At 49.2% G+C, this 26840-nt stretch overlaps 1 protein-coding gene across 1 annotated transcript; it reads right to left on the bottom strand.

Annotated features, from left to right (window-relative positions):
* Positions 1-409: 409 nt before the first annotated feature.
* On the bottom strand, positions 410-26289 carry LOC102451006 (transmembrane protein 45B-like). The gene is made up of 6 exons (XM_006116693.3): positions 26201-26289; positions 13382-13594; positions 10666-10878; positions 5859-6043; positions 2202-2347; positions 410-1578 (listed from the first exon to the last, which is right to left on the bottom strand). Exons 2-6 carry the CDS (start codon positions 13563-13565, stop codon positions 1449-1451), a joined length of 858 nt encoding a protein of 285 aa, XP_006116755.1. The 5' UTR covers positions 13566-13594; positions 26201-26289; the 3' UTR covers positions 410-1448.
* Positions 26290-26840: the final 551 nt, after the last annotated feature.

The raw sequence follows: 26840 nt of genomic DNA, 5'->3' as shown, positions 1-26840 counted from the left end.
CAGCCTCCTGCAGCAAGGAGTTCCACAGGTTGACTATTTGCTTTGTGAAGAACAACTTTCTGTTATTAGTTTGAGGCCTGCTACCCATTCATTTCTTTTGGTGTCCTCGAGTCCTTATATTATGGGAACTAACGAAGAACTTTTCTTTATTCACCCTCTCCACACCACTCATGCTTTTAGAGACCTCTATCATATCCCCCCCAGTCTCCTCTTTTCTAAGCTGAAAAGTCCCAGTCTCTTTAGCCTCTCTTCATATGGGACCCGTTCCAAACCCCTGATCATTATAGTTGCCCTCCCCTCTCCCACCCTCTCTCTTCCCCTCTCCCACCTCCTTTTACCAGTCTCCCCTACTTTTGTTCAAATGCGTTCTTAGCAAGTGTAAAGGGGGAATTCTATTTCTAACCCCAACCTCCTGTGCACACTACACAGGCCTGACCCTACTGAGTATGGAAAGAAAGTGGAACATCTGCAGCAGAGAAAGACAAAGAACAACCCTCAGCCACCTCAGAAACAGCTGCTCAAGTCCCTTCTCAGCAAACTGAGGAAGGAGTAGAACCTCCCCTCTCCCACCCTCCTTTTCCCTGTCTCCCCGAGTTTTGTTCAATAAAGAGAGTTTCTATTTTTGACCACATGTGTCCTTTATTTTGTACATCAGGAAGGGGGGCTAGGGACGGGTAAGTGGAAGGATGTGAGGGAGGAATTGGGTATGAGCCCCCGATGGGGAGGACTGGGGTGGCTCTGCAGGCTCCTCGGGGTGGAAACTCTTCTGCAGCCCCTCCAATAGACCCTCCCCAGATGGCAGCCTGCGGCAAGCGCAGCTGGGCTGATGGCCGAGTGCTGTGATGTGCCCAGTGTGGATAGTCTGGGCATTCCAAGCCAGGACTGCTTTGCAAGCGGGGAACCCCTGAGAACTGTCTGTCCGGGGTGGGGGTGGGTCCCTTTAAGCACAGCCCTCGGCTAGCCTGAGACAGCAGCTCCACGCTCTAAGTCCTCCTCTAATGCCCTGCCGGCACTGCTTCCGGCCATCCTTAACCTCGGTTCAGGGTCCACTCAATGTGGACATGCTAGTTCGAATTAGCAAAATGCTAATTTGAACTAGTTTTTAGGTCTAGATGCACTAGTTCAAATTAGCTTAGTTCGAATTAACTAATTCGAATTAAGTTAGTTCGCATTGGTGCTGTAGTGTAGACATACCCGTACACGGGAAAAAATTCAGTCCTTTTTTCAGCTCTATTGGGTATAAGAGAATCTGCAGTGATGGGAGGGGGAACAAAGTTCTTACATCTTGGTTCTGTCCAAATGGCATAATAGGATATTATGGGCACTTTCCTCTCATGATAAATACTTCATTATAAAGTTTCAATCTTATTTAAAATGGCAAATAAAAACTCATCTTAAGAGCTTTAAACAAGGGACAACCCTCTGGAAAAGAAGCAGAAGCCACATCCTCACTTTTCATCCAACCCATGCTCTGGGAGAAGGACAGGGTCCAAGCTCTGGTTGGTTTTTCGTAAACAAAATCCACAGTCAAGTTCGACATCGATATTTCTAAAGTTTGCCTGGCATGCCTTTCTGTACCTGCATTAAAAAAGAAAAAGATGTCTGAGCGCACTGGTCTGATGACAGAACACTAACCCCTAGCTCAGTAACTGATTAGGGAAACAATACTTTCACCAATTTAAATGGTCTGGGAACCCAACTACCTTTGTTATTCAAAAGCTATTCAACTCTATGAAGCACTGGATCCTTCACCATCATTTCACCCATTAGAATGTTTAATTTAGGCATATGCTTCTAGTCTGGTTATGTTAACCTGGTATATTCAACTAGTCAGGCTGTTCCCTAAAAGCCCACTACTGCCTGTGTCAACAATTTTCAAGCAAAGCCATAATTAAGTTATTATGGAAACACCCACTATAAAAATGATTGTTATCCATAGTACAGTAGCAGATATAGGTGCTTATTTATTTTGATTCTCTCCTACATTTGATACATGCATCTAACTTCCATTGATGCCAATGTGAATTCTGTGCACACAGCAAAACATGAACAGGTTGCTCAGCATAGCACTGCAGTGCTATTTAAATAGCTCTAATTATTGCACAAACTATCTGACACTGACTAACAATGAATGGTTATTGCAAAATAGACACAAACTGTTCTTCAGTCCTGACCTGCCACTGCCCCGCCCCACCACGTACCAGTGAGAGAAAACAGAGTTGGCTGCTGTGACCAGGAGAGCAGCTGCATAGTGCCAGAAGAAGCACATGGTGAGGAACATGAAGTTTCCACGGTCACTCTGGTCCCAGCCTGGCCCTCCCCATGGTGGGGACAGCACAAATCCAATCTGGTTAAAATACAAAAAGATGCACCATTTTACAGAGTAAGAAAGGTGTCGGGACATCTAGCACACCTCTGCACTTCTCCACTATGAAGATGAAGGCCTTAGCATCTGAGAAATGGTCATATCTACCCACTGATTGGCAATAAGCGGCCTGCAGGCTGGACATGGTTCACCTGGGTTAGCCCCTGGCAAGCCACCAGACGTTTCATTTACTTGCACATCTGCAGGCACGTCTGCTTGCAGTTCCTGTTGGCTGTGATTTGCCATTCTTCAGCCAATGGGAGCTGCAGGAAGCAGTGCAGGCTGGGCCACCACTTCTCACAGCTCCCTTTTTCCAGGAACAGTGACCTGCAGACAACAGGAGCTGCAAGTGCCCACGCAGATAAATAAAGTGTCTGGCAGCCTGCCAAGGGCTAACCCTGGTGAACCATGTCTGGCCCACAGGCTGCTTATTCCCCCACCCCCACCCCCCGCACTAGAGGCATCATGCTCTTGGCTCAGGGCATGTCTATGCTACCTGCTACAAAATAAAGAAAAATACCCTGAACACGACTGGATTCACTTTTCCCTTTTACTTCTTACTCTGTTCAGTCCACTCCCATGCCCTGAATTCTGTGGAAGCGTGGCCATCCTGTCTGGGTTTAAATCATTCTGTGTCTCCAGCAGGGGTTGATCATGCTGAGTATAGTCATGATAAATGTACTGCTGAATGCTCTCCTGTCGACTCTGGTACCCCACCAGAACGAGAAGAGTAGATGAATTCGATGGGAGACCATCTACCATTGAATTATTAACCCAGCTGAAGTTGCATAACGTGGATCAGTGGCCCACAGTAGTGTAGACCAAGCCTCACGATAATCACTGCCCTCACCAATTCCCTCTGTATGCTTGACAAACTTTTTAAACAGGGGATTTGTTAGTGCTACATTGGGCTCTATTAACTCTTTGGATGGCTGGAATGAATACGCTCAGTCTGAACAGGACTGACTTTGGGCAAACCTCAATCTAGCCTGTTGCTTCTGCTCTCACCTCCCTAGACTCCCCCATACTCCTCTCTTGAGCACTAGAATTTGGCTAGTCCAAGGTGCTGGACAAAAGGAGATGAGAGAGATTTTGTAGACAGGAAATATTATATAGAGTGGTTAAAACAAAGTGTTTGGAATCAGGCAACATGATTCGGTGTCTAATTCATAAACAAACAACTAAGCCTCACAACACTGTTTTAAAAGGCAGGTGAATGCTATGCTCATTTGTCAGAGAAACTGAGGCAATGAGCGAACAAACTGTACCTCGTGTCTGGTAAGCAACCCAGACTCCTGATTCTCAGTCTGGTGGCTTGTCCACTGGAAGAATTAATTTCCAGTAATGCCAGTCTTACAGCTCTTGGGATTTCAACATGGCTGAGGCACACTGTTGCCAACTTTCACAATTATAATGCACATCTCACAATATTTGGTCAGTTTTTTACTCCTGATTTTTAGGAGGCCCAATTCAAGATTTCGTTATGTTTGGCATAGTCAATATTGCATCTATACTCAAGTCTCATATAGTAGCTGTGGTGCAAGATAAGAGCATGAGTGGTCTGTGACCCCTATCACACCCGAGTCTTTAGCTGCTGGCAGCCAGGGAGGCTGACAGGTGCCCCAAGGTGGTGCAGAGAGAGCTCGTTACACCCGAGACTTCGACTGCTAGGACAAAAGTCCCTTCGCAGTGGGCAGCCAGGGAGGCTGACGGGTGCCCCAAAGAGTCTTCCCCGTGGAGGTGGCACATCTCAATGCTCAGCTCTTACTGCGTGTCCCCTTGTTGCTGTAACAGAACCAAACACAATAAAAAAGAACCAAAGCCGGTCAGGGGTAGTCAGGTTAAAAGCTTAAACAGTTACTATTGTTATTGTTACAAGGCAAGCTTAGCAGTTAAATGTTACTGCTGTGTTACAGATAACACAGCCACTAGAAAAAGACAAGACACAAATTACAATAAAAAGTCCCTTAAAGGTACCATGAAACCTTTTTGGTTCTCTGAGCTCTTATTGAATGCACGCAAAAATAGACACCTAGCAGGTATATTCTCACCCCTGCGATCCTTACTCCAGCGAAGCCAGCGTTTCTCTCAATCCCAATGGGAAGCAGCTGATACGAGACGAAGGTGTCCCTAAAGTGTCGGGGATCCAAGACCGCCTGACCAGCAGGTATATGGGTGGATCTCCAATTAGAGTGGGGCACAAGGCTCCACTTTATACCCCTGTGGTCACGTAGATGCTTCTCTTGTCATTAAAATGCCAATTAAGTTGGAATGTCTTTGTGACGCCCGTTCCCACAGGGGGTCCAAAGCTTAATTTGCACCTGTGAGGTGGAGGTAACTAAATCACTAGGGCCAGACATCCTTTTTCTGATGGGGCTGCAGATTCCTCTTCTGGGACGGTGTGTGTAGGCGTATCAATACTGGTACCAGCCAAGGGCAGCCCAAGGCCCCGATCACCTGCTGGCCCAATTGCCGCTGTTATCTGGTTCCTGTCTAGCAACCAGGGCCATTGTTATTCCAGCACCTCTGGAGGCCCTGGAGCCTTTGAAGACAGAGTTTCGCTCTCAAGGATTCTCTCTCCCAAGGATGTCGGGGGAGAGGGGAGGAGGAGGGGGGGAGGGTTTCCGTTTGGCTACATAAAGTGAAAATGGGGGATCAACATACCATTATGCTATAACAGCTGCTGAACAGCACAAACATAGATGAACTTTCCTTCCCACCAAAGTAGGAGCTAAATGATTTAAAGACCCAATGGGAAAAAGTCATCCATGGCATAAATCCACTGAAGATAATCAAGGATTTGGCCTAGTGTGTCATTACCAAACTACCTGGAAGAATAAACAGCTGTATAATTATATGGTGTTTACTAAGAAATACCCAACAAGATCACCAATATGTAAAGCAAAGGTGGGAAATAACTTCTGATGGGGGACCACTCCAAAATTTTGGTAAGTGGTCAGGGGCTGTACTTTTCCATAAAGTCTGGGGGTCTGGGATGGAGGCTGAGTGCAGAAGAGAGCTCAGGTTAGGAGGTGCAAGAAAGGATGTGAGGTCTCAGAGGGAGTTTGGGTGAAGGAGGGGGTTCACAGAGTGCAAAGTTTCCCCTCACCCCAACTTTGCGCAGAGGGGCAGATGGAGCTGCCAGTCGCTCTGAGCCTTGGGGCTGCTCCCTCCCTGTAGGTCCAGTGGAGTAGGCCACGGGATGGACTGAAAGGCTTGGCGGGCCGGATCTGGCCCTCTGGCCACATCATGCCCACCCCTGAAGTAAAGAGCACTAAACATTGGTCTATAATGGGTAATGTTGACTCTCTGGAGCATGCTGTCTTTTTGTGGTGCATTTGTACAGCACTTAGCATAATGGATTGTGCTCTATGAGTGGGGCTCCTACATGCCGTCACAATAAACAAACTACAGCAGTACTGTCTTCTCTCCTGTCCCTGTCCCCACCAAACCTATCAAGCTCAACTAAAGGTAATGGATAAGAACAGCTGACCTGCCAGAGCCAGGATCCTTGGAGAATGAAGAAACTGGTCCTGAAGAATTCCAGGATGGTGTTATCTCGCAGGAACGCTTCCATCAGGGCGCAAAGGGCTCCACCAAATATAGCGATGAGCAGCAAGGTATGGAGGTGCTGACCCAGAGCGTTGTTGTTGTAGTCATGGAAACAGAACAGGAAACCTGACACATAATAATTCAGTTGTATCAGGCCAGTGAGAGAAAGGGATTCACAGGCAGTGGCCACAGGAAGCAAGGGTTGCAGTTAATATCCTAGGGTATGTCTACACTACAGAGTTAGTTGGAACTAACTTAGTTCGAATTAGTTAATTCGAACTAAGCTAATTCGAACTAACGCGTCTAGAACTAAAAACTAGTTCGAATTAGCGTTTTGCTAATTCGAACTAGCAAGTCCACATTGAGTGGACCCTGAACAGGGCTTAAGGATGGCCGGAAGCAGTGCCGGCAGGGCATCAGAGGAGGACTTAGAGCGTGGAGATGCTGTCTCAGGCTAGCCGAGGGCTGCCCTTAAAGGGACCCGACCCCCACCCCGGACAGACAGTTCTCAGGGGTTCCCCGCTTGAAAACCAGTCCTGGCTTGGAGTGCCCGGAGTGCCCACACTGGGCACATCACAGCACTCGGCCATCAGCCCGGCTGCACTTGCCGCAGGCTGCCATCTGGAGAGAGGGGGCAATTGGGGGGCTGCAGGAGAGCTTCCACCCCCAGAAGCCTGCAGAGCCAGCCCAGTCCTCCCCATCGGGGGCTCGTACCCCATTCCTCCCTCACCTCCTTCCACTTACCCTTCCCTAGCCCCCCTTCCTGATGTACAAAATAAAGATAACGTTTCTTCCAACATTGACTCTGTCTTTATTGAACAAAACTGGGGGAGTCTGGGAAAAGGAGGTGGGAGAGGGGAAGAGAAAGGTTGGGAGAGGGGAGGGCAACTAACATGATCAGGGGTTGGGAACAGGTCCCAGATGAAGAGAGGCTACAGAGACTGGGACTGTTCAGCTTAGAAAAGAGGAGATGGAGGGGGGACAGGATAGAGGTCTCTAAAAGCAGGGGTTGGGTGGAGAGGGTGCATTCAGAAAAGTTCTTCATGAGTTCCCATAAAGAAGGACTAGAGGACACCAAAGGAAAGGAATGGTCACTGTCTTCGGTCACCAATGGTCACTGTCTTCGGTCCATCCCCTCCAGGGTCCCTAGGGTTGGCCGCTGTTGGCAGACAGGCTACTGGGCTAGATGGACCTTTGGTCTGACCCAGTACGGCCACTGGAAGCTCAGGGCTCAGGGTCGGGGGGGTCTCAGTGGACCACCTTGATTTTCATGCACACCTGCTCCTGGGTGGCCAGGCTGGCAGCTCTCCTGCCCTAGACGGCCACTTTCCTGTGCCTAGTGCGGAGATCGTGGACTAGGTCCACGATGTCTGCACTAGCCCAGGAAGGTGCCCGCCTCTTGCGGTCCCGGGCAAGCTCCCGGGAGCCGCCAGCCTGGTCCCTGGAAGAGGGGGAGGGCTGGGGGACATCGGGTGGGTGGCTCTGTGCCGTGCCAGGTGCAGGGTCTGCTGGCTGGGTGCTGGCAGGCTTGCACCTGGCACGGGCACCGTAGCCAGCCCGTGCCCCTTTAAGTGGTCCGGGGCCGGGAGGGGGGCAATAGAGTTTCCCTGGTGTTGGTCAGAGTGGCCACCAGGGAAACCTGGGGAGGGCTAGCCTCCCACTAGTTCGAATTAAGGGGCTACACACCCCTTAATTCGAACTAGTAAGTTCGAACTAGGCTTAATCCTCGTAAAATGAGGTTTTCCTAGTTCGAACTAAGCGCTCCGTTAGTTCGAACTAACATTGTAGTGTAGACATACCCCTAGATCAGTGGTCTCCAAGTACAAGGTAAGATCTACCTCAAGCCCAAATACCCTGGCCTGGCTTCCTTCCCCCGCTTCATTGAGGCCTCACCCTGCTCCATTCCTTTTCTGAGGCTTCACCCTACTCACTCCATCTCCCTTCCCCTGAATCTCATTTACTTTCACCAGGCTGGGGTGGAGGTTTCGGATGCAGGCTTTGGTCTTGGGCCAAGGGGTTCAGAGTGTGAGATGGGATTCCCAGGAGGTGGGGTGGGTTCTGGAGAGGCCTAGAAGCTACAGCATTTGCCTAGGGAGCACAGAGTGTTGGGTTTGAGTTCTACCCTCTCCTCGGTAGCTCAAGTCCTGCCTCCCCTCTGCCCACCTTGGAGCAGTAAGACAGCAAACACAGGCTGCCCCAGAGGTGGAGCTGGCTTCCCCTCCCCCACCAGGAAGAAGGATAAGGGACCTGCTGAAGGTAGGGAGGTGGGCTGGGTTCTGGAGTGGGCTAGAGGATGCTAGAGCACCCTTCTGGGGAGCACATGGTGGTAGGTTCAAGTCCCACCCACTCCCTGAGTGGCCAGGCTGCCCCAGAGATGGAGCTGACTCCCCTATTTGGAAAGCAGGATAAGGTGGGCAGGGTTCTGGAGTGGCCTAAGGGATAAGGCATCAGCATCTGGAGCACAGGGTGGTGGACTCAGCTTCCACCCACTCAGGAAGCAGCTTGGCAGCCAACACCAGTTGCCCCAGAGATGGGGCTGTGCCTGCATTAGAAAGGCAGGATAAGGGACCCACTGGAGTTGGGGAGGGTTCTGGAGTAGACTAGGGGATAGGGCATTCACCTGAGGCTGTGTCTAGACTGCATCCCTTTTTTGTAAAAGGGATGCAAATTAGACATATTGCAATTGCAAATGAAGCGGGGATTTAAATCTCCCCTGCTTCATTAGCATAAAAATGGCTGCCACTTTTTTCCGGCTCAGAGCTTTGCTGGGAAAAAGCACCAGTCTAGACACGGATCTTTCAGAAAATAAAGCCTTTTCCAAAAGATCCCTCATCCCACCAAAAGCGACGAGGAGTCCTGTGGCACCTTATAGACTAACTGAAGTGTAGGAGCATAAGTTTTCGTGGGCAAAGACCCACTTCGTCAGATGCATGCATCTGACATGCATCTGACGAAGTGGGTCTTTGCCCACGAAAGCTTATGCTCCTACACTTCAGTTAGTCTATAAGGTGCCACAGGACTCCTCGTCGCTTTTACAGATTCAGACTAACACGGCTACCCCTCTGATACTTATCCCACCAGTGGGTGGAAAGGCAGCTGAAGTGCCAGCACTTGATAGCCTCTTGGCCAAACCAGTCAGGATCATCTGTCAGAGGCTCCAAGATCTACTGGTAGACCCCGATCTATTGGTTGGTGACCACTGCTCTGCTGCTAGACTATTAGTTGTTTTTTAAGTTTTTCCTATATATTTTTGTTAGTTTCTCAGATGCCAGAGGACCATGCATTTTTATATCACAACTGCCATCTAGTGGCTGTAAAATATGCAAAGCCTCCAAATATCCAACTCATCAGGGCAGGCACTACCCTGTGCATACCTGTTTCCCATGCATCCAGAAGGAACTCTCCCTTTCTGGTTATTAGAGCAAATTTTGGTTGCCTTGTTTAGCAGTCACATAAGCATGTCGGGAAAAAAACCCTCTTTCACAAGACCCTTTATTCCTTGTAAATCAAGGTTTGCAGGGTCTTGTGAAAGAGGGTTTCCCCCCCAACATTTGGCCCCGTCTACACGGGGCCAAATAGCAGCAAAACCTCTTCTGCAAAAAGAATCAGAAGATATGCAAATGCAAGCATGATTTGCATATCTTCTTCCGGAAAAAAAATGGCAGCGTAGCTGTAACCATAGTGACCACATATCATTGTGATTATTACTGCCTTTGTTGTCCAGATAATAGTGGCTGTGTTGGGATATTGCACCACCAAAGCCAAAAGGCTATTTCATTGCCTTGGAAACCCTGCTGGACATGTGAAATTAGAACTGGGCAAAATGCTCACCACAAGAACACAAAACCTCTCTGAACTTGCCAGGTTTCATTGCAGCTTCAAATCTTGGGCCATATGTATGGAGAGCTTCAGCTGAGGCTGTGATACTGTTCACATGAACCAGGCGACCAGCCACAGTTTCATATCCAAGCCCATACAAATGTGACCCAGTGACTGTGGAAGCAGTTTACTAGCTCTCCAGCCATGTTCTATTATGAGGCTACGTCTAGATTACAGGCTTCTTTCTGAAGGGTAGCATGATGACAGTCTTCCCGTGGTGCGCCTGCTACATGTTTCTTGGACTTGTGCTATTAGCACTATCCAACTGACATAACTAATGTCATGGACTAGTCACCGAACGACGAACACACATCCTCCTGGTTTGTTCAATGCTATAAATGACCCAATTCAGAGCCAAAGATTTAAGAAGATCGGCCCTTCACTCTGTCTTTCGGAAGAAGCTTTTTTCAGAAGAAATCTTCCAAAAAAGCTTCTTCAGAAAGAAAGCATCCATACTGCAAAAATGCATCAAAAAAGCGATCTGCTTTTTCGAAAGAGAGCATCCAGACTGAATGGATGCTTTCTCACATGTAAACTGTGATTGATATAGACAGAATAGCCACCATGGTACCTGCGCTTTTTCCTCTTTCCTCTTCTTCCTAAAGAACTCCCTCTTCCCCATCCACGCACGCCTTTTTCCAAAAGAGCTCTTCCGCAAAAAGTCTTCTTCCTCATAGAATGAAGATTACCAATACCGCAAAACCCCCTCTGTTCTTTCTATTTACTGTCGAAAGAACGCACTTGCAGTGTGGACGTAACTCAGGTTGTTTTTCCGACAAAAATCTGTAGTGTAGCCATGCCCTCAGTCAAGTTTCCTAAAGCGCAGACAGCCAAACTGTTCAGCCCTTTTGTCATTACTCACTACTCACCTTCAGTAAACATAGCCACAGACAGCAAGAGGCGATCCAGTCCCAGAGTCAGCTTGAATGGGGAACAGGCAAGAACATCCACAATGCCTGAGAGGCCATAGAAGAGGTACATGGTCATGTACTGCCAGTTAGTCAGCTTCTCCCAGCTGTGGGTCTCTTCACTGTAGAGACCGATGTGGGGACTGTCAGGGACGAACTGCTCAGCCAGCATCCCTAAAGAGCAAAGGCAAATACAGATCATGGTTTTTCCTTCTAAGTGAGGAAAGGAAGCAGAATATGAGCCAGGCTGGAGAGAATGAGAAGTCCCAATGGAATTGCTTAGGATTATCTATTGCAGATGCTTCCGAGGATGTAATTCTTAACGTCTAGGGTGGTGTTCTGTTTCCCTGGTTATTTCTGAGGATGTTGTAAGACTGGCTACATAAAATGCTAAAAATGAAGGACACTGAAAACAGAGTCATCAATTTTCCACTATAGGGCAAGTCCACAGCGTCTCTGAGGGTATGTCTACACTACAGCACTAATTCGAACTAACTTAATTCGAATTAGTTAATTCGAACTAAGCTAATTCGAATTGGTGCATCTAGACCTAAAAACTAATTTGAATTAGCATTTTGCTAATTCGAAATAGAATGTCCACATTGAGTGGACCCTGAACCGAGGTTAAGGATGGCCAGAAGCAGTGCCAGCAGGGCATCAGCTTAGGACTTAGAGCGTGGAGCTGCTGCCTCAGGCTAGCCGAGGGCTGTGCTTAAAGGGACCCGACCCCCACCCCGGGCAGACAGTTCTCAGGGTTCCCTGCTTGCTTGTCTAACTCGATGAGGGACAGCAAAGCAGTCCTGGCTTGGAGTGCCCAGAGTGCCCACACTCGGCACATCACAGCACTCGGCCATCAGCCCGGCTGCACTTGCCGCAGGCTGCCATCCAGTGGGGTCAATCGGAGGGCTGTCAGGATCCAGGAGGCCCTGCAGGAGAGCTTCCACCCCGAGGAACCCGCAGAGCCACCCCAGTCCTCCCCATCGGGGGCTCGTGCCCCATTCCTCCCTCACCTCCTTCCACTTACCCCTCCCTAGCCCCCCTTCCTGATGTAAAAAATAAAGGACATGAGTGTTCAAAAATATAATCTCTCTTTATTTAACAAAACTGGGGTGGGATGGGGGATTAACCTCTGGGGAGACTGGGAAAAGGAGGTGGGAGAGGGGAAGAGAGAGGGTGGGAGAGGGGAAGGGGAAACCTGAGAGGAGGGAGATGGAAGGGGGAAGCCAGGGGAAGAAGGAGGAGGGGAAGTATCAAACTATGGTACGCCATATCTTCAGTACTGTGTACAGATGTGGTCTCCTCACCTCAAAAAAGATATTTTGGCCTTGGAAAGGGTTCAGAAAAGGTCAACTAAAATGATTAGGGGTTGGAACAGGTCCCATATGAAGAGACTGGGACTTTTCAGCTTAGAAAAGAGGAGATGGAGGGGGGACAGGATAGAGGTCTCTAAAAGCAGGAGTTGGGTGGAGAGGGTGCATAAAGAAAAGTTCTTCATTAGTTCCCATAAAGAAGGACTAGAGGACACCAAATGAAATGCATGGACAGCAGGTTTAAAACTAATAAGCGAAAGTTCTTCTTCACACAGCACATAGTCAGCGAAAGTTCTCCTTCACACCTTCACACAGCACATAGTCTTGCCACAGGAGGCTGTGAAGGCTAGAACTATAACAGAGTTTAAAGAGAAGCTAGATAAATTCATGGAGGTTAGGTCCATAAAAGGCTATTAGCCAAGGGGTAGAAATGGTGTCCCTGGCCTCTGTTTGTGGAAGGCTGGAGATGGATGGCACGAGACAAATGGCTTGATCAGTGTCTTCGGTCCATCCCCTCCAGGGCACCTGGTGCTGGCCACTGTCGGCAGACAGGCTACTGGGCTAGATGGACCTTTGGTCTGACCCAGTACAGCCGCTCTTATGTTCTAAGCTCAGGGTCAGAGGTCCAACTGGACCAACTTGATTTTCATGCAAACCTGCTCCTGGGTTCGCATGTGGCCTTTGGTGGCCAGGCTGGCAGCTATCCTGCTCTAGATGGCCACAATCCTGTGCCTAGTGTGGAGGTCGTGGATGTTGGAGGCCTCCCCCCAAACCTCCATGAGGTCCACTATCTCTGCACTAGACAGGCAGGCATCCGCCTCTTGCGGCCCCGGGCAGGCTCCTGGGAACTGCCAGCCTGGTCCTGGGAAGAGGCAGAGGGCTGGGTGGCAGCGGGTGGCTGGCTCATGCTGTGCCAGGTGCAGGGTCTGCTGGCTGGGTGCTGGCAGGCTTGCAACTGGCACAAGCAATGTAACCAGACCGTGGACCTTGGGCCGGGAGGGGGACAGAAAAGTTTCCCTGGTGTTGGCCCAGAGTGGGCACCAGGGCAACCTGGGAAGGGCTAGCCTCCCACTAGTTCGAATTAAGTGGCTACACAGCCCTTAATTCGAACTAGTTAATTCGAACTAGGCTTAGTCCTCGTAGAGTGAGGTTTACCTAGTTCGAATTAAGCGCTCCGCTAGTTCGAATTAAGTTCAAACTAGCGGTTTGTATGTGTAGCGCCTATCAAAGTTAATTCGAACTAATGGCTGTTAGTTCGAATTAACTTTGCAGTGTAGACATACCCTGAGAGAAGAGTTGCTGTGTGACACTGGTATGCTTTTCATTGGTCTTTGGGCAGCGGGAAAAAGCAAAAGTGACTAACTTACCTGCTAGCGCAAAGAAAGCTTTGGCTGCCCCTTCAAGGACATCCAGTTTCTGGATCCAGCGGCTTGCCTGATTGTCTGCATTCAGTGTCCGGCTCAGATATTTCTGTGGATATTTCACAGACCACCCGAGCCCAAAGACCAGGAAGAAAGTGCCTCTGAGGGCATTGCCTTTGAAGCTTGACATAACTGAGCCAACTTGCAGGATACCTGGGCCTAAAAGGATAAAAACCAATGTTCAAGTCACTCTGTCATCAATCCTCCTGACAACAGGATAACTCAGAGGAGCCTTGCCTTTCTAGATGCAGTGTCCTGGAATCTGCAATGCTGTCACAACTAGGTACTTCACTTCCTGTGAAATCCTAATGCACAGATCTGTAAGTGTACGTCTACACTACAGCGCTAATTCGAACTAACTTAGTTCGAATTGGTTAATTCGAACTAAGCTAATTTGAACTAACGCGTCTAGAACTAATAACTAGTTTGAATTAGCATTTTGCTAATTCGAACTAGCATGTCCACATTAAGTGGACCCTGAACTGGGCTTAAGGATGGCCGGAAGCAGTGCCAGCAGGGCATCAGAGGAGGACTTAGAGCGTGGAGATGCTGTCTCAGGCTAGCCGAGGGCTGCGCTTAAAGGGTCCCGACCCCCACCCTGGACAGACAGTTCTCAGGGGTGCCCCGCTTGCAAAGCAGTCCTGGCTTGGAGTGCCCGGAGTGCCCACACTGGGCACATCACAGCACTCGGCCATCAGCCCGGCTACACTTGCCGCAGGCTGCCATCTAGGGAGATGGGGCAATTGGGGGGCTGCAGGAGAGCTTCCACCCCCAGAAGCCCACAGCCCAGTCCTCCCCATCGGGAGCTTGTACCCCATTCCTCCCTCACCTCCTTCCACTTACCCTTCCCTAGCCCCTTTTCTTGATGTACAAAATAAAGGACAATTGTGTTCAAAAATGGAATCTGTCTTTATTGAACAAAACTGGGGGAGACTAGGAAAAGGAGGTGGGAGAGGGGAAGAGAGAGGGTGGGAGAAGGGAGGGCAACTAAAATGATCAGGGGTTGGGAACAGGTCCCATATGAAGAGAGACTAAAGAAACTGGGACTTTTCAGCTTAGAAAAGAGGAGACGGAGGGGGGACAGGATAGAGGTCTCTAAAAGCAGGAGTTGGGTGGAGAGGGTGCATTCAGAAAAGTTCTTCATGAGTTCCCATAAAGAAGGACTAGAGGACACCAAAGGAAAGGAATAGGTAGCAGGCTTCAAACTAGTAACAGAAAGTTGTTCTTCACAAAGAAAAGAGTCAACCTGTGGAACTCCTTGCTGCAGGAGGCTGTGAAGGCTACAACTAGAACAGAGTTTAAGGGGACGTGAGATCAAGTCATGGAGGTTGGGTCCATGGAGTGCTATTAGCCAGGGGGTAGGAGTGGTGTCCCTGGCCAAGGTTTGTGGAAGGCTGGAGAGGGATGGCACGAGACAAATGGCTTGGTCACTGTCTTTGGTCCATCCCCTCCAGGTTCCCTAGGGTTGGCCGCTGTGGGCAGACAGGCTACTGGGCTAGATGGACCTTTGGTCTGACCCAGTACGGCCATTGGAAGCTCAGGGCTCAGGGACGGGGGTCTCAGTGGACCCCCTTGATTTTCATGCACTCCTGCTCCTGGGTGGCCAGGCTGGCAGCTCTCCTGCCCTAGATGGCCACTTTCCTGTGCCTAGTGCGGAGGTCGTGGACGAGGTCCACGATGTCCGCACTAGCCCAGGCGGGTGCCCGCCTCTTGCGGTCCCGGGCAAGCTCCCGGGAGCTGCCAGCCTCGTCCCGGGAGGAGGGGGAGAGCTGGGGGGCATCGGGTGGGTGGCTCGAGCCGTGCCAGGTGCAGGGTCTGCTGGCTGGGTGCTGGCAGGCTTGCACCTGGCACGGGCACCGTAGCCAGCCCGTGCCCCTTTAAGTGGTCCGGGGCCGGGAGGGGGGCAATAGAGTTTCCCTGGTGTTGGCCAGAGTGGCCACCAGGGAAACCTGGGGAGGGCTAGCCTCCCACTAGTTCGAATTAAGGGCCTACACACCCCTTAATTTGAACTAGTAAGTTCGAACTAGGCTTAATCCTCGTAAAATGAGGTTTTCCTAGTTGAACTAAGCGCTCCGCTAGTTCGAATTAAGTTCGAACTAGCGGAGCGCTAGTGTAGCGCCTATCAAAGTTAGTTCGAACTAACGTCCATTAGTTCGAATTAACTTTGTAGTGTAGACATACCCTCAGAGAGTAGTTAACGGTTCACAGTCATGTTGTAAGGGCATAACAAGTGGGGTTCCGCAGGGGTCTGTTTTGCGACCATTTCTGTTCAATATCTTCATCAATGATTTGGACGATGGCATAGAGAGTATTATTATTAAGTTTGCAGATGATACCAACCTGGGAGGGATTGCAAGTGGAGGATAGGGTCATAATTCAAAATGATCTGGACAAATTAGAGAAATGGTCTGAGGTGAATAGGATGAAATTTAATAAGAACAAATACAAAGTACTGCACTTAGGAAGTATCAATCAGTTTCACACACACAGAAGTGGAAGCGACTGTCTAGGAAGGAATACTGCTGAAAGAGGTCTAGGGGTTATAGTGGACCACAAGCTAAATAGGAGTCAACAGTGTGATGCAGTTGCAAAAAAAGCAAACATGATTCTGGGATGCTTTAACAGGTGTGTTGTGAGCAAGACACGACAGGTGATTCTTCCGCTCTGCTCTGCACTGGTCAGGCCTCAGTTGGAGTCTTGTGTCCAGTTCTGGGCACCACATTTCAAGACAAATGTGGAGAAACTGGAGAAGGTCCAGAGAAGAGCAACACAAATGATTAAAGGTCTAGAGAACAAGGGATAAGGAGGACTGAGTTTCAGGGCTTCCCATAGCCCAATTTACTTTTCTGGGGTTCCAGACTTAGTGGATTTTATGGTTCCCCTTAGACTCTGGGGTGGGGACAAAAATAAGTGGTTCAGTGTGAGTGAGTGAGACAGGGATGGAGTGCAGGATCTGGGAGGGAGATGGGATGCAGGAGTGGGTGAGGGTGCAAGGTGTGGGTGGGAGGTAGGGTGCAGAAGCAGGTGTCTGGCCGGGGGGAGGATGCAGGAGTAGGCTGGGGGTAGGGTGTCTGGACAGGGGTAGGGAGATGGGGGCAAGGAGTGCCTGGGGCTAAAGCTGGGGAACAGAGTAGCTGAGGGGGTTCAGGGAGATGGGGGCAGGGTGCTCCTGGGAATAGGGCTGTGGTCAAGGTGGCTTGGGGGGGTGGTTTCACAGAAATGGAGGGACAGGGAGGCTGGGCCGATAGGTGACCCCAGGGTGTCCAGTCCATGGTGCTCTCTGGAGCCAAGCTGCTGCTTGACCCCTCCCCTCAAACCAAGTCCCCATGGGTGCAAAGCAGTGATTCCTCTGAGATTTTCCATCCAGGAGCGGAGTGAGATTTGTCTTGTGCACCGATATTGAGGTCACGTGCGCTGGCTCGGATGTGCCACTGTGGCACCCGAGTTATAAACCGCTCCCTTCCCCCTCTGCTGCCATGTCTCCCTCCCTCCCCTTGTCCCATCTGCTCCCCTGTTGTCTGCTACTGCCCCTCGCCCCCCTCTGCTATCACGGCTCCTGCCTTTCTCACTCCCCTCGGCCCTCTGGGGACCTGCCCCCCTTGACTTCTGCTCCTACCCTTCCTTTCCCTGCTATGCCCACCCTTTCCATAGCCCCCCTCCTCATCCCCTCTCAGTACCTCCCTCTACCCACTGCCCTGCCTCCATTCCGTGTCTGCCCTTCTGCTTCTCGCCACAATCCCCCTGGCACCTGCACCTTCCTTTCCCCCTGCACCCTCCTGGTGCCTCTCCCTTCCCTCACTGCCCCCCTTGTTTTCTTCCTCCCTGGAGCCCACGCCCCAGTACCCTCTGCCCCAGTTCTCCTCACGCCCCTCTGATCCCTCACACATGACTTGCTCCATCCTCTTCCTTCCTCATGCCCACCCCTCCTTTCCACCCCTCTTCTTCTAGCACCCACTCCTCCCCCACCCCTTCCTCCCTCTTTCCCTCATTGCTCCTGCCCTATCCTCTCCCAGCATCACCCTTTCCCCTCGTTGTCTCCTCTCGGCTCCCTGATATGTGTCTCTCCTGCACCCTGCCCCTTCCTGACCTTTTGCCTTCCTGACACCTGCACTCCTCAACCTCCTCTAGTCTCCTGGTGCTAGTGCGGGGCTGTGTGGTGTGTGGCTGCCCCATGTGCCTGGGCTGGAGCCAGGCCCATGGTGCTATTTTTGTACCCTGGCCCCAGCCCAACAGCAGCTACACTGCAGCCCAGCTCCAGTCTCAGCACACGGGGCAGCTAAAGGGGTGGACCGGTCTTGGTGCACAAACTTCTGGCCAGGGAAACAAAAGGTTGCTCTGGAAGGCTGGGGCTTGCCAGCAGACCGCTCTTCTTGTCTGAGCTGGTGGATTCATGGAGCCTGGGGATCCATTCGGGGCACCAAGCAGGGTGCTGAAGATGGGGCTGAAAGACCAAGGCTGCTACCACTGAGCTGCCAACTCTAGTGAGGAGTTTGAGGGGGGTGGCTGGAAGAGGAGGGCAGAAAGCAGGGCGGAGACCAGGATGGTGGGGAGTATGGAGTGGGAGAAGGGAAGGGAAGGGAAGGGAAGGGAAGGGAAGGGAAGGTGGGGCTGCAGGGAGGGGCCAAGAGACAGGCAGGGGCTGGGAGACAAGGGAAGGTGGGAGGAGGGTGGCACCAGTGCGCATGGAGAGGTAGCCCTGGAGTGCAGCGTAGGACTGGCCTTTGCTCCTTTCAGGGAAGAAAGAAACGAGGCTCGGTCGCTCGCTGAAGGCCAAACCCATCTACCAGCTTCCCGTGGGGCTGGGGGCTGAAGCAGTGGCCCCACCGCTGTGCTGCTCTGCTGAGGAGATGGATGGGACTGAAATGTTTGGTGTGCGCCCCATGCAGGCATGCACCTTACAGGGAACCCTGGTGCAAAGCCCGAAGGGCCCCACGCCCCGACCATCCTCCTGTGCATGCAGGGTCCTCAGTCCCAGAGTCGCCTCCTCTCAGCACAGAGGGGCTCTGCACAGCCTAATCTACTGCTGGGAAAGGGGGGGGCGCCGGCTGCTCATGCACCACGAGAGCCCGCCCGAGCCTGCCCAACCTGCTGCTGCGGCCTGCACTGGGGGTGAGGAGGGAGGGCTGAGTTTTTGCTTTCTTCGCCTCCCTGCCTGCCAGCTGGAGCTGTTGCTGCGGTTTCGCAGCTGTGCACTGACCACAAGGCTGCTGTGGCAGCATGGGCTGTCCACTGCCTGGGGGAGGAGGGAAGGCGGACTAGCAGCCTGCGGCCTGCACTTTGAGAACCACTTATCTAGACAGTGCTTGTGTAACCCATGCACCTAACAGGGAGCTATCTCTTTAAGAGAACCAGGGGCGTGGGGGGGGGGGGGAGGTGGTAGGAGTGAGCAGTGTCTGGGTCATTGTTGCTAGGCAGATTTAGCAAAATCTTGCCAGTCCAGACGCACCCTATTTGTTTAAGTTTTTCCTGTTACCTACTAACTCCGCTACCCCTCTGAAGCTGTGTTAATCGTATGCTTTGAATACGGTTTTGATTTTAGCCAAGCTATTTTCGTTCACTTTCTCAGTCAGTGGGATTCTTCAGCTCCTCTCTAAGGGTATGTCTACACTACCACCCTAGTTCGAACTACCCTAAATGTGGCAATGCGGAAAGAGTCATTTCTATTTTGTTATTCTCAGGTTTTGTATTTTCTTGTAACAGGGTTTTCTTGATGTCAGTTCACTGGTTAGCTGACTGCCTGGTTAATCAGGGAGCTGGCTGTCTAGCAGTGATCCACAGCAGAGGAAGAGTCTGAGGATCCCTACAAGCAAGTGGAAAGACGGTTCAGACTCAACATGTGATGCAGATCTGATGATGACAGATATAAACTGAGACTTTGGTGAACTTAATCTAAACTCTTGGGCTCTCCCAGTTTCTTCTTACTGTGTTTTGTGTGGACTGAACTGTTCAAATCTTTCTTTTGGCTTTCTTTTTATTAATGTTCATTGTGACTATGAAGACAATGTCTGTGGGTTATAAAATGGTTATGTTGTAAAAATTAGATTGTTTTTTCCACATAAGATTTTATAAAGTTATTTAATTAAATTCATTTCTTTAGTTTCTTTTGGTACTTCAAAGTAGGGAGGCTGACACGGTACAATCCTTGCTGAAATTCCTTAGATTGAACTCTGGGTCTCCAGTTACTTTGTATGGGAGTTGAGGGGTTTTCTTTAGTTTAGACACTGGAGAAGGGCAGTGAAGTCTAGCCCAGGCAAAGGTTACACTTGGTTTTGCTGTGAGGGCAGGTAAGTGGACTCAATGACTTCTCGAGGTCCCTTCCAGTTCTAGGATTCTCATATTGTGAATGCATGATGCATTGGCACAAGGGTTAGATATTGAATCTTCAGAAAGAAGGAGGTAATTAATGTTTGAGGGCATGAAACATTGTTTTCTGTGTTGGAATCAGAGAGCAAGGCCAGGAGGTAGAAAGCCACTTGGAAAAAAAAAAAAACAGAAGAAGTTGAGATACAAGAAGCATTTCTGGCCACACTCTGGGAAATTATACATTTTGAGAAAAATTAGCTGGCACTCAGACATAACAAGAGACCCAAGAAGTGAGTGCAGTGAGCACAGAAATGCACACGGTGCTACCATTCAAATACTTGCTACAAATCAAATAACACGCTGTTCTTTAAACAAATATTCTCGGGACAATCTCTTTCTTGCTTAGTTCCCTCCTGCTACCTAAACCTTCCTTTTGCCTTTTTGTACCCTTCTCTTCTTGCATTCTTCTATATCCCTCTTACACCGAGAAATGGATTCCCTTTTGTGCTACACAAACCTTTGTCTTTCTTCAGATCCTATAACACTCTCTTTTTGGTGGATTATTATTAGTCTTAGTGGAAAGAGAGACTAAAACTGTACTCAAACAATATTGAAATGTTCTTGTATATGGCATATGCATCTATACTGCACTATTTTTCTGGAATAACAGCCATTATTCCATTAAATCAATACTAGTGTCCACAGAGCAATTGTGTTATTTTGAAAGAAAATCGAACTAACAGGGGGCTTTTTCTGACATTGGTAAAGCTCATTCCACCAGGAATAATGCCTCTTCCAAAAAAGCTTTTTTGGAAGAGAGTATGTGTGGATATTGCACTGCTGCTATGTCGAAATAGCTCCTCACCAGGGCCATTCTAAAGTTACTAGCCAATAGCCCATCATAAAACAGGATTTTCGGGTCTCTCCTCCATGTCCATCTCTCTCTCTCCCTCTCTCTTTCTCTTCTCCCCCTCCTGCCTCTCACTTGGGGGACTGCGGAGCCCAAACATCACTGCCCCGCCCCCCTTCCCTTCCACCATGGCGCTCGGCTGACTTCTGCGCGGCTCAGTCGGGCTGCCGTGGGGGAGCCCAAACAGCCGCTTGTGCTGCTTGCCTCCACACGGGGACGTTTGGGCTCCGCAGTCCCCCCAGTGAGAAGCAGGAGGCGGAGGAGAAGACAAAGAGAGAGTGAGAGGCAGGAGGGGGAGAAGAGAAACAGAGACAGAGAGAGAGGCAGGAGGCAGAGGAGAGCTGAGAGAGCAAGCAGCTCGGCTGAGTGGCGCAGAAGTCAGCTGAGCGCCACAGAGGGAGGCAACAGTACCCCCCAGAGGCAAGACGTAACGCTACAGCGTTACAAAGTCACAGACATTAGGCTATCATATATATGATTCCTCCCCAGTGCCTCCTGGGGCTCTAAATCAAGATAGCGCGTCCACATTAGAGGAGCCTGCCTCGGACTAATTTTGAGACTTCCCTGTAGTGTGGACGCTCTATTTCAAAATAAGCTTTTCCGGAAGATATCTTCTGGAAAAGCTTATTTCGAAATACGTTTGCTGTGTTGCCATACTCTAAGTGTCCAATTTATATCATGAACTCACACGGGGCAGTGACATTCTAATGGAAAATTTGTAGAGTCCTAAGGATATTGGTTGTCAGAACCTAGATTAACACTGAAGTGGCCCTCAAATGAGAAGGAGAAAGACACTCCAATATTCCCCTCTTAGCACCTAGGGGGCCCTGAGCCTAGTCGATTTTGTACACTGCTGGGGGAGGAGGGATGGACCCTGAGCCTCAGAGGCCCCCGGGCCTGAGGTTCCCCACCCCTGCTTTGTACTAGGGCCTACTTTTCATTCTTATTTAGGGCACTTATGTACAATAAGTTATGATGGGTCTCAGCTTAAAATAACCTCTAAAAAGTCCCTGTTGGCATGACATGACATACATTTCTCTTCAGGGACAGAGGTTAATACTAGAGTATCTTGGAAATCAGTATGAGATCTAATTATATTCTGTAGCCTGAGTGGCTTAAATCTTCATACCTACATTGATCCAAATGAAGCTGTGTTAAGTTCTGCCAACTGATGATTTGGCCTGGTAGACACATTCATCAGTAACCTGGAATATGGAATGGGGAAGTAGCAAAAGCTGCTGTGAAATATTTATGTTGGTGAAGGATTGTGAAGAATAGCAAAGTGAATTTAAAAAGCTTAATGGGAACCCAGAATGGCAAAACAAAATAGCAAATGTGAATTAACAGACACCGAGAGGAACATTGTAAGCTGCTCACTTAGAACAGTGGGTCTGAAGTAAATTATCTGACATGCAGAGGATGTTGTTTAACAACTCTGGGCACTGAATAATCTTTGTATTGCCATGAGTCAGGGGTAGGGAACCTCAGGCCCACAGCTTGCCTCACCTGGCCCTTGAGGCTCAGAGTCCCCCCCTCTCCTGGCATTGGGGAGGCAGGCCTGGCGCTCCAGGCCCCCTGATGCCCCACCTCAAAGCTGGAGCACATAAAATCTACTAGGCTGGGTCTCCTAAACTCTGGGGTGTGAGGAGAATGTGGGGAGTATCTTTCTCCTTCTCAGTTGGGGGCCAGGTCAGTGAGGGGTCATTTGGGTTTTTTGCTTCTCAGTGTGGGCCCCCAAATGATTTTTTTGTGGCCCCTGACCAAAAAGATTCCCCACACCTGCCATAAGTGAACAAAATGTTTTGTAGAGAAATAGAAAAGCAAAGTTTCCGTCTCACCTAGTTTATATTCCAAATTAGACAGATAATTAAGGACAGTGCATCAGGAAAGGCAAACATCTGAGGCGGGGAAGGGAAAAGTTCATCAGTGCCAGGGGAAGACTGCAGTTTCCTTTTTGCCGGACAGATATGCTGTTGGTGTTTGTGTTGCATTTGAGGGTGTCAAGGCTGTTCCAATGAATGCAGAAGTTGGGGGCCTGCAAGAGCACTCCAGAACCTTGCCTTTACAGGCTCTGGTACAAAAACTTCCCCCCACAAAATCCTAATACCCAGATTTTGAGGAACTTGCTGCCACCACCCAAGTAATTCCAAGAAAATCAGGGAAGAGATCACTTGAGAAGTCCCCCCCGCCACTCCAACCTCCGTTTTGCTTGGAGTTGGGAAGAACAGAGGGAATCCACAGACAACAATGGACTCTGCCCTGGTAACTAGGCACACAACAATCAACCAATACTAGTTAATTTTTAAAAAAGAAACAATCTTTTACTATCGAAACAAAACTACAGCAAGCACAGTAAATTGGTTAGGTGGAAAGAGCCACCATTGGTATTGATACTCAGGGAAAGCCCCTGGGCTGAAGACTTAATTACAAAAGAAAAAAAAAAACAATTAGTAAGCTAAGACATTATTTCCAAACCCCCAAACAAAGAAAATAAAAACCCTTGATGGACTACACGTTTTTCCATACTTGGAGAGAGAAGCGTCTCTCCTATTTCCCTCAATAGCTGGGAGAAACTGTCCTGAGTCTCAAACAAGAGACAGAAAACCCCCTTTTCCTGTTTGAAATTCCTACCTGCATTGTTATTGGCTGACCACCCGATACCTTGGCTAGGAGACATTAGTTAACCCCTTAGTCACCGGGTGCTGGTCAGCACTCCTGTCAGCACGACAGGAGATTTCGGTATTGTTTTTTGCCCAAATATAATTAGGGGCGAAAGAGAAAATGCATAGCACCAGAGGGGAGATAAGCAGCAGAATAAAAGACAAAGGGAAGTGACTTTTAAGAAAGGCTCTGAAAGCAGAGAGCCTATTTAAATACATTGTGTGTCATATGTAAAATGATATGTTTATTTTGGCACATAATAGGCATGCCAATTAAAAAGACTTTTTCTTCTTTTCTAGAATTGCTGCTTTGCACCAAGGTTGGACATTTTCAAATTACTAACTACAAATGAACATAGTGTCTTTCAACCAGCCCCATGATATTATCTGCGGAGTCTACTTCATCACATCCCATGCTTTACCAGCTGTATAATTTAAATATAAATCCTTGGGAACATAATGTACTAATTTCTAAGCAAGTTGTAGTTTAACAACAAATCCAGTTCAGTTGCAATGAATAAAAAACTCAGGTCATATTTTATAGTTAACTAATCTGCATTCCAATAGAATGGGAATATGGTTTGGGTCAGAAGGTACCTGAATTTCTCTTCTCTCTGTTCTTGTATGTTGCAGTGCTTGTGAGATTTTTGCTGTCACTTGCCTGATAGTCATTTAAGACACCTGCATCATAACCCTAAAGAACATTTCATCGTTGCATTGACTGCTGTGTTCAGTCTTGCCTGTCTTCCAATCTTGTGTTTTTTAGCTGTACACCTCTAATCCCTGCTCTCTTTTACATGCCTTCTCCCCTATCTCAAATACCCCAGGACCTTTTAACCTAACAGAGATAGATTCACCTTACTGCTTAGCCCATAGCAGGGCCCTGCTGCAACTGTTTGTGCACAGAAATGTGCTTTGTTTCATTTTAAACTAATCAGAACTTTACAATCTCTTCCCCTAACAGGGAGGATAGGTGTCTGCGGGGGAGGAGAAACAATGGAAGCTGCAATATGAGTATTTCTAGACAGGAGTTTGAATCAATGCCAAAGATACAAGCAGCCCTGAAATACAGAGTGTTTTGGAACCTACCCAGCTGTGTTGATAAATACCAGCCTAAGCCACAAAGCCCTTTGGCTAAGCACTAGAGTTTGACAAAGTGGGCCCATTTAGTCCTGATCATTCACAGGGCACTGCAAATCCCTTTTCCATTCGGCCAGGTTCACATCCCTTTTTTTTCCCTTTTCCAAGAACAGGGTTTCATTGGCATGGAAGGAGGGGACACGGCTGTTATCTTTGCACATAATCGAATGTCCACGTAACCATGACTATTTGTGCCCAAAGTACCTTCTGTCTGCTTAGAAGGATTCCAGTCAACCAATCAGGAGATGTAGCAATACCATGTAATTTTTTATAACCAATTTGTAATAAAAACCACCATGGTAAATAATTCACAATTTATTTAAAAAAAAATCAAAGCCTGCTTGCAGATAATTTGCCAAGAGGTGTAAAAAGCACCTCAGCTATTGGCAATGCACACACACTTAGAAGCATCTGCTTTCTGGCTGTTGAGCTCCTGGATGGAGGGGATCCCTTATAAAGGAGAGACCTTCCAACCAGAGCCGGTCTTAAGGGTGGGCGAGCCGGGCGGTCGCCCAGGGCCGCCATTTTCAAGGGGCTGCCGACAGAGCTGGTCTTAGCGGTGGGTCACGACCACATTTCGGCCTGACTTCCCGAATCCTCCCCCCAGGTTTCCCTACAGGCAAGCCAAGTGGTTGCCTGGGGCCGCCAATTGGTTAGGACAGGCTCTGCTTCCAACATCCTCCAGGCACCAATCCCTGGAAAATCCTTCTCACTAAAGATCACTAAGTTTAAAAGTCCAGGCAGTCCTCAAAAGGTGCCTTTTGTTGTTGTTGAGGGGTGAGGGATTAGCCATGAGAACTTGCAAAAGCCTCCCCAGCATTTCTTCATCCAGGCCCCACACAACAATATCAAACATATTCCCAGCTTGTTCCCCCTTGCATCTAGACCAGGCGTGGGCAAAATACAGCCCGTGGGCTGGATACAGCCCACCAAGCCACCAGATACAGCCCATGGAGGCAGCAGGGAGCCCCAGGCAGGCTCCCCAGCTTGCCCCGCAGCCCTGTACGCCATTTCTGTTTTAAACCTGGAGGGGAGGGGGGAAGTTTTAGGAGCCACCCCACCCCAGCACATTCCCATTGGCCGGTTTCTGACAGAAACCGGCCAATGTGAGCTGCTTGTTAGAATAACAGCCAGTTAAGAAGAATCACGCCCCCTCCCCTGGGCTCAGTTAGTCATGAAGCACATGGCCAGGCTGGATGGGAAACATTTAAGCTCTGCAGGTAGGCAGGCTAGTTTGGAAGCTGGCAAGTAAGTCTCTTGGCTACAGGCTGCTTCTGGCACCCCAGCTCTTTCCTGCTCCAACTCTCTGCCCCCGCCCATTCGACATACCCAAATCCTCTGACCCCTTCTTACTCCCATACCCCCTCCCAGAACTGGCATCCCAATCTCCTGGCATCACAAGCCTCTTCTACCCTAGGTCACATTCCAAACCTCTGCACTCTGGTCCCCTGTCCTGGATCACAACCACCTGCTTCATCCCAACTCCTTCCCAGACTCCAGTCTCCATCCTGCACCCCAAGCTCTCTTCTTCACCCAACCTCCATCCCAGATCCCGCATCTCCATTAATATCATGGAAGAGTGAGGCCCTCGACCACTTTCCAAAATCTTGGAGTGCCCCCCCATCAAAAATGATTGCCCACCCCTGATCTAGATAATCCTTCCTTCCAGCTCCCTAGATCATAGAAGGCTCAAAAAGCCAGCTTCACACACAGACCATTCTGCATCTCCCTGTCAGAAGAGGAGGAATTTACCTGCGCTGTCTGCACCATGTGCTTCCTTCCTGTCGCAGAAGTGAAGTGCATCTGTTCTCAGTCGCACTCCAGATATGAGCAGCAACAGCAAGGAGGAGGTGTGAGATAGAAGGTAAGGGGAGGAGCAGAGCAGGGTGGTGACTCTTAGGATGCTCCACCCTAAATGTCTTCAAATCAGATCAAAAAAGGTCTGAGTCAACCATTTTTCACAATTATTGACACCTGTTTGTTGCTGTATTCCCTAAGGAAAATTAATGGTTTTCCAGAATTTCACCATGAAATTAAAAACAAACAAACCTCAACACTAGTTTTTATTACCAGGCTTGTTCAGATTAGGTCACGTTCAGATTTTGATGATTGAAGAAGGCCTGGTAAGAATCCTGGCTAACCAAGTTTGTTGCTCTTTAAAGGTCTGGGAGTTACAAGTCAGAACCTCACAAAACCTCGTAGGTGTGAAATTCTCAGTTATGTTAATACCCCATAGCATGGCTTTGACAGTGTGAAGCAGGTGTAACTGCCAGAAGGATGTAGGGGGATGGGGGCATGGGTTAGCATAACTGAGAATTCAAGCCATGGGTTTCATAAGCTGAAGCAGAGAACTTGTGAAATCTCCTGCTATCATAAATAAAACACTCATTCA

This window comes from Pelodiscus sinensis, chromosome 26 (assembly GCF_049634645.1).
Source record: "Pelodiscus sinensis isolate JC-2024 chromosome 26, ASM4963464v1, whole genome shotgun sequence".
In the NCBI taxonomy this organism is placed as follows: Eukaryota; Metazoa; Chordata; order Testudines; family Trionychidae; genus Pelodiscus; species Pelodiscus sinensis.
This window is presented reverse-complemented; position numbering and strand designations above follow the sequence as displayed.

Bases quoted from the DNA above. Each gene is read 5' to 3' on its own strand.
- LOC102451006 (XM_006116693.3), bottom strand. From the start codon at position 13,565: ATGTCAAGCTTCAAAGGCAATGCCCTCAGAGGCACTTTCTTCCTGGTC. The intron at 10,879-13,381 runs GTAAGTTAGTCA...TTTGCTCTTTAG, and splicing joins AGCTTTCTTTGCGCTAGCAG to GGATGCTGGCTGAGCAGTTC. The intron at 1,579-2,201 runs GTACGTGGTGGG...TTTTTAATGCAG, and splicing joins AACTCTGTTTTCTCTCACTG to GTACAGAAAGGCATGCCAGG.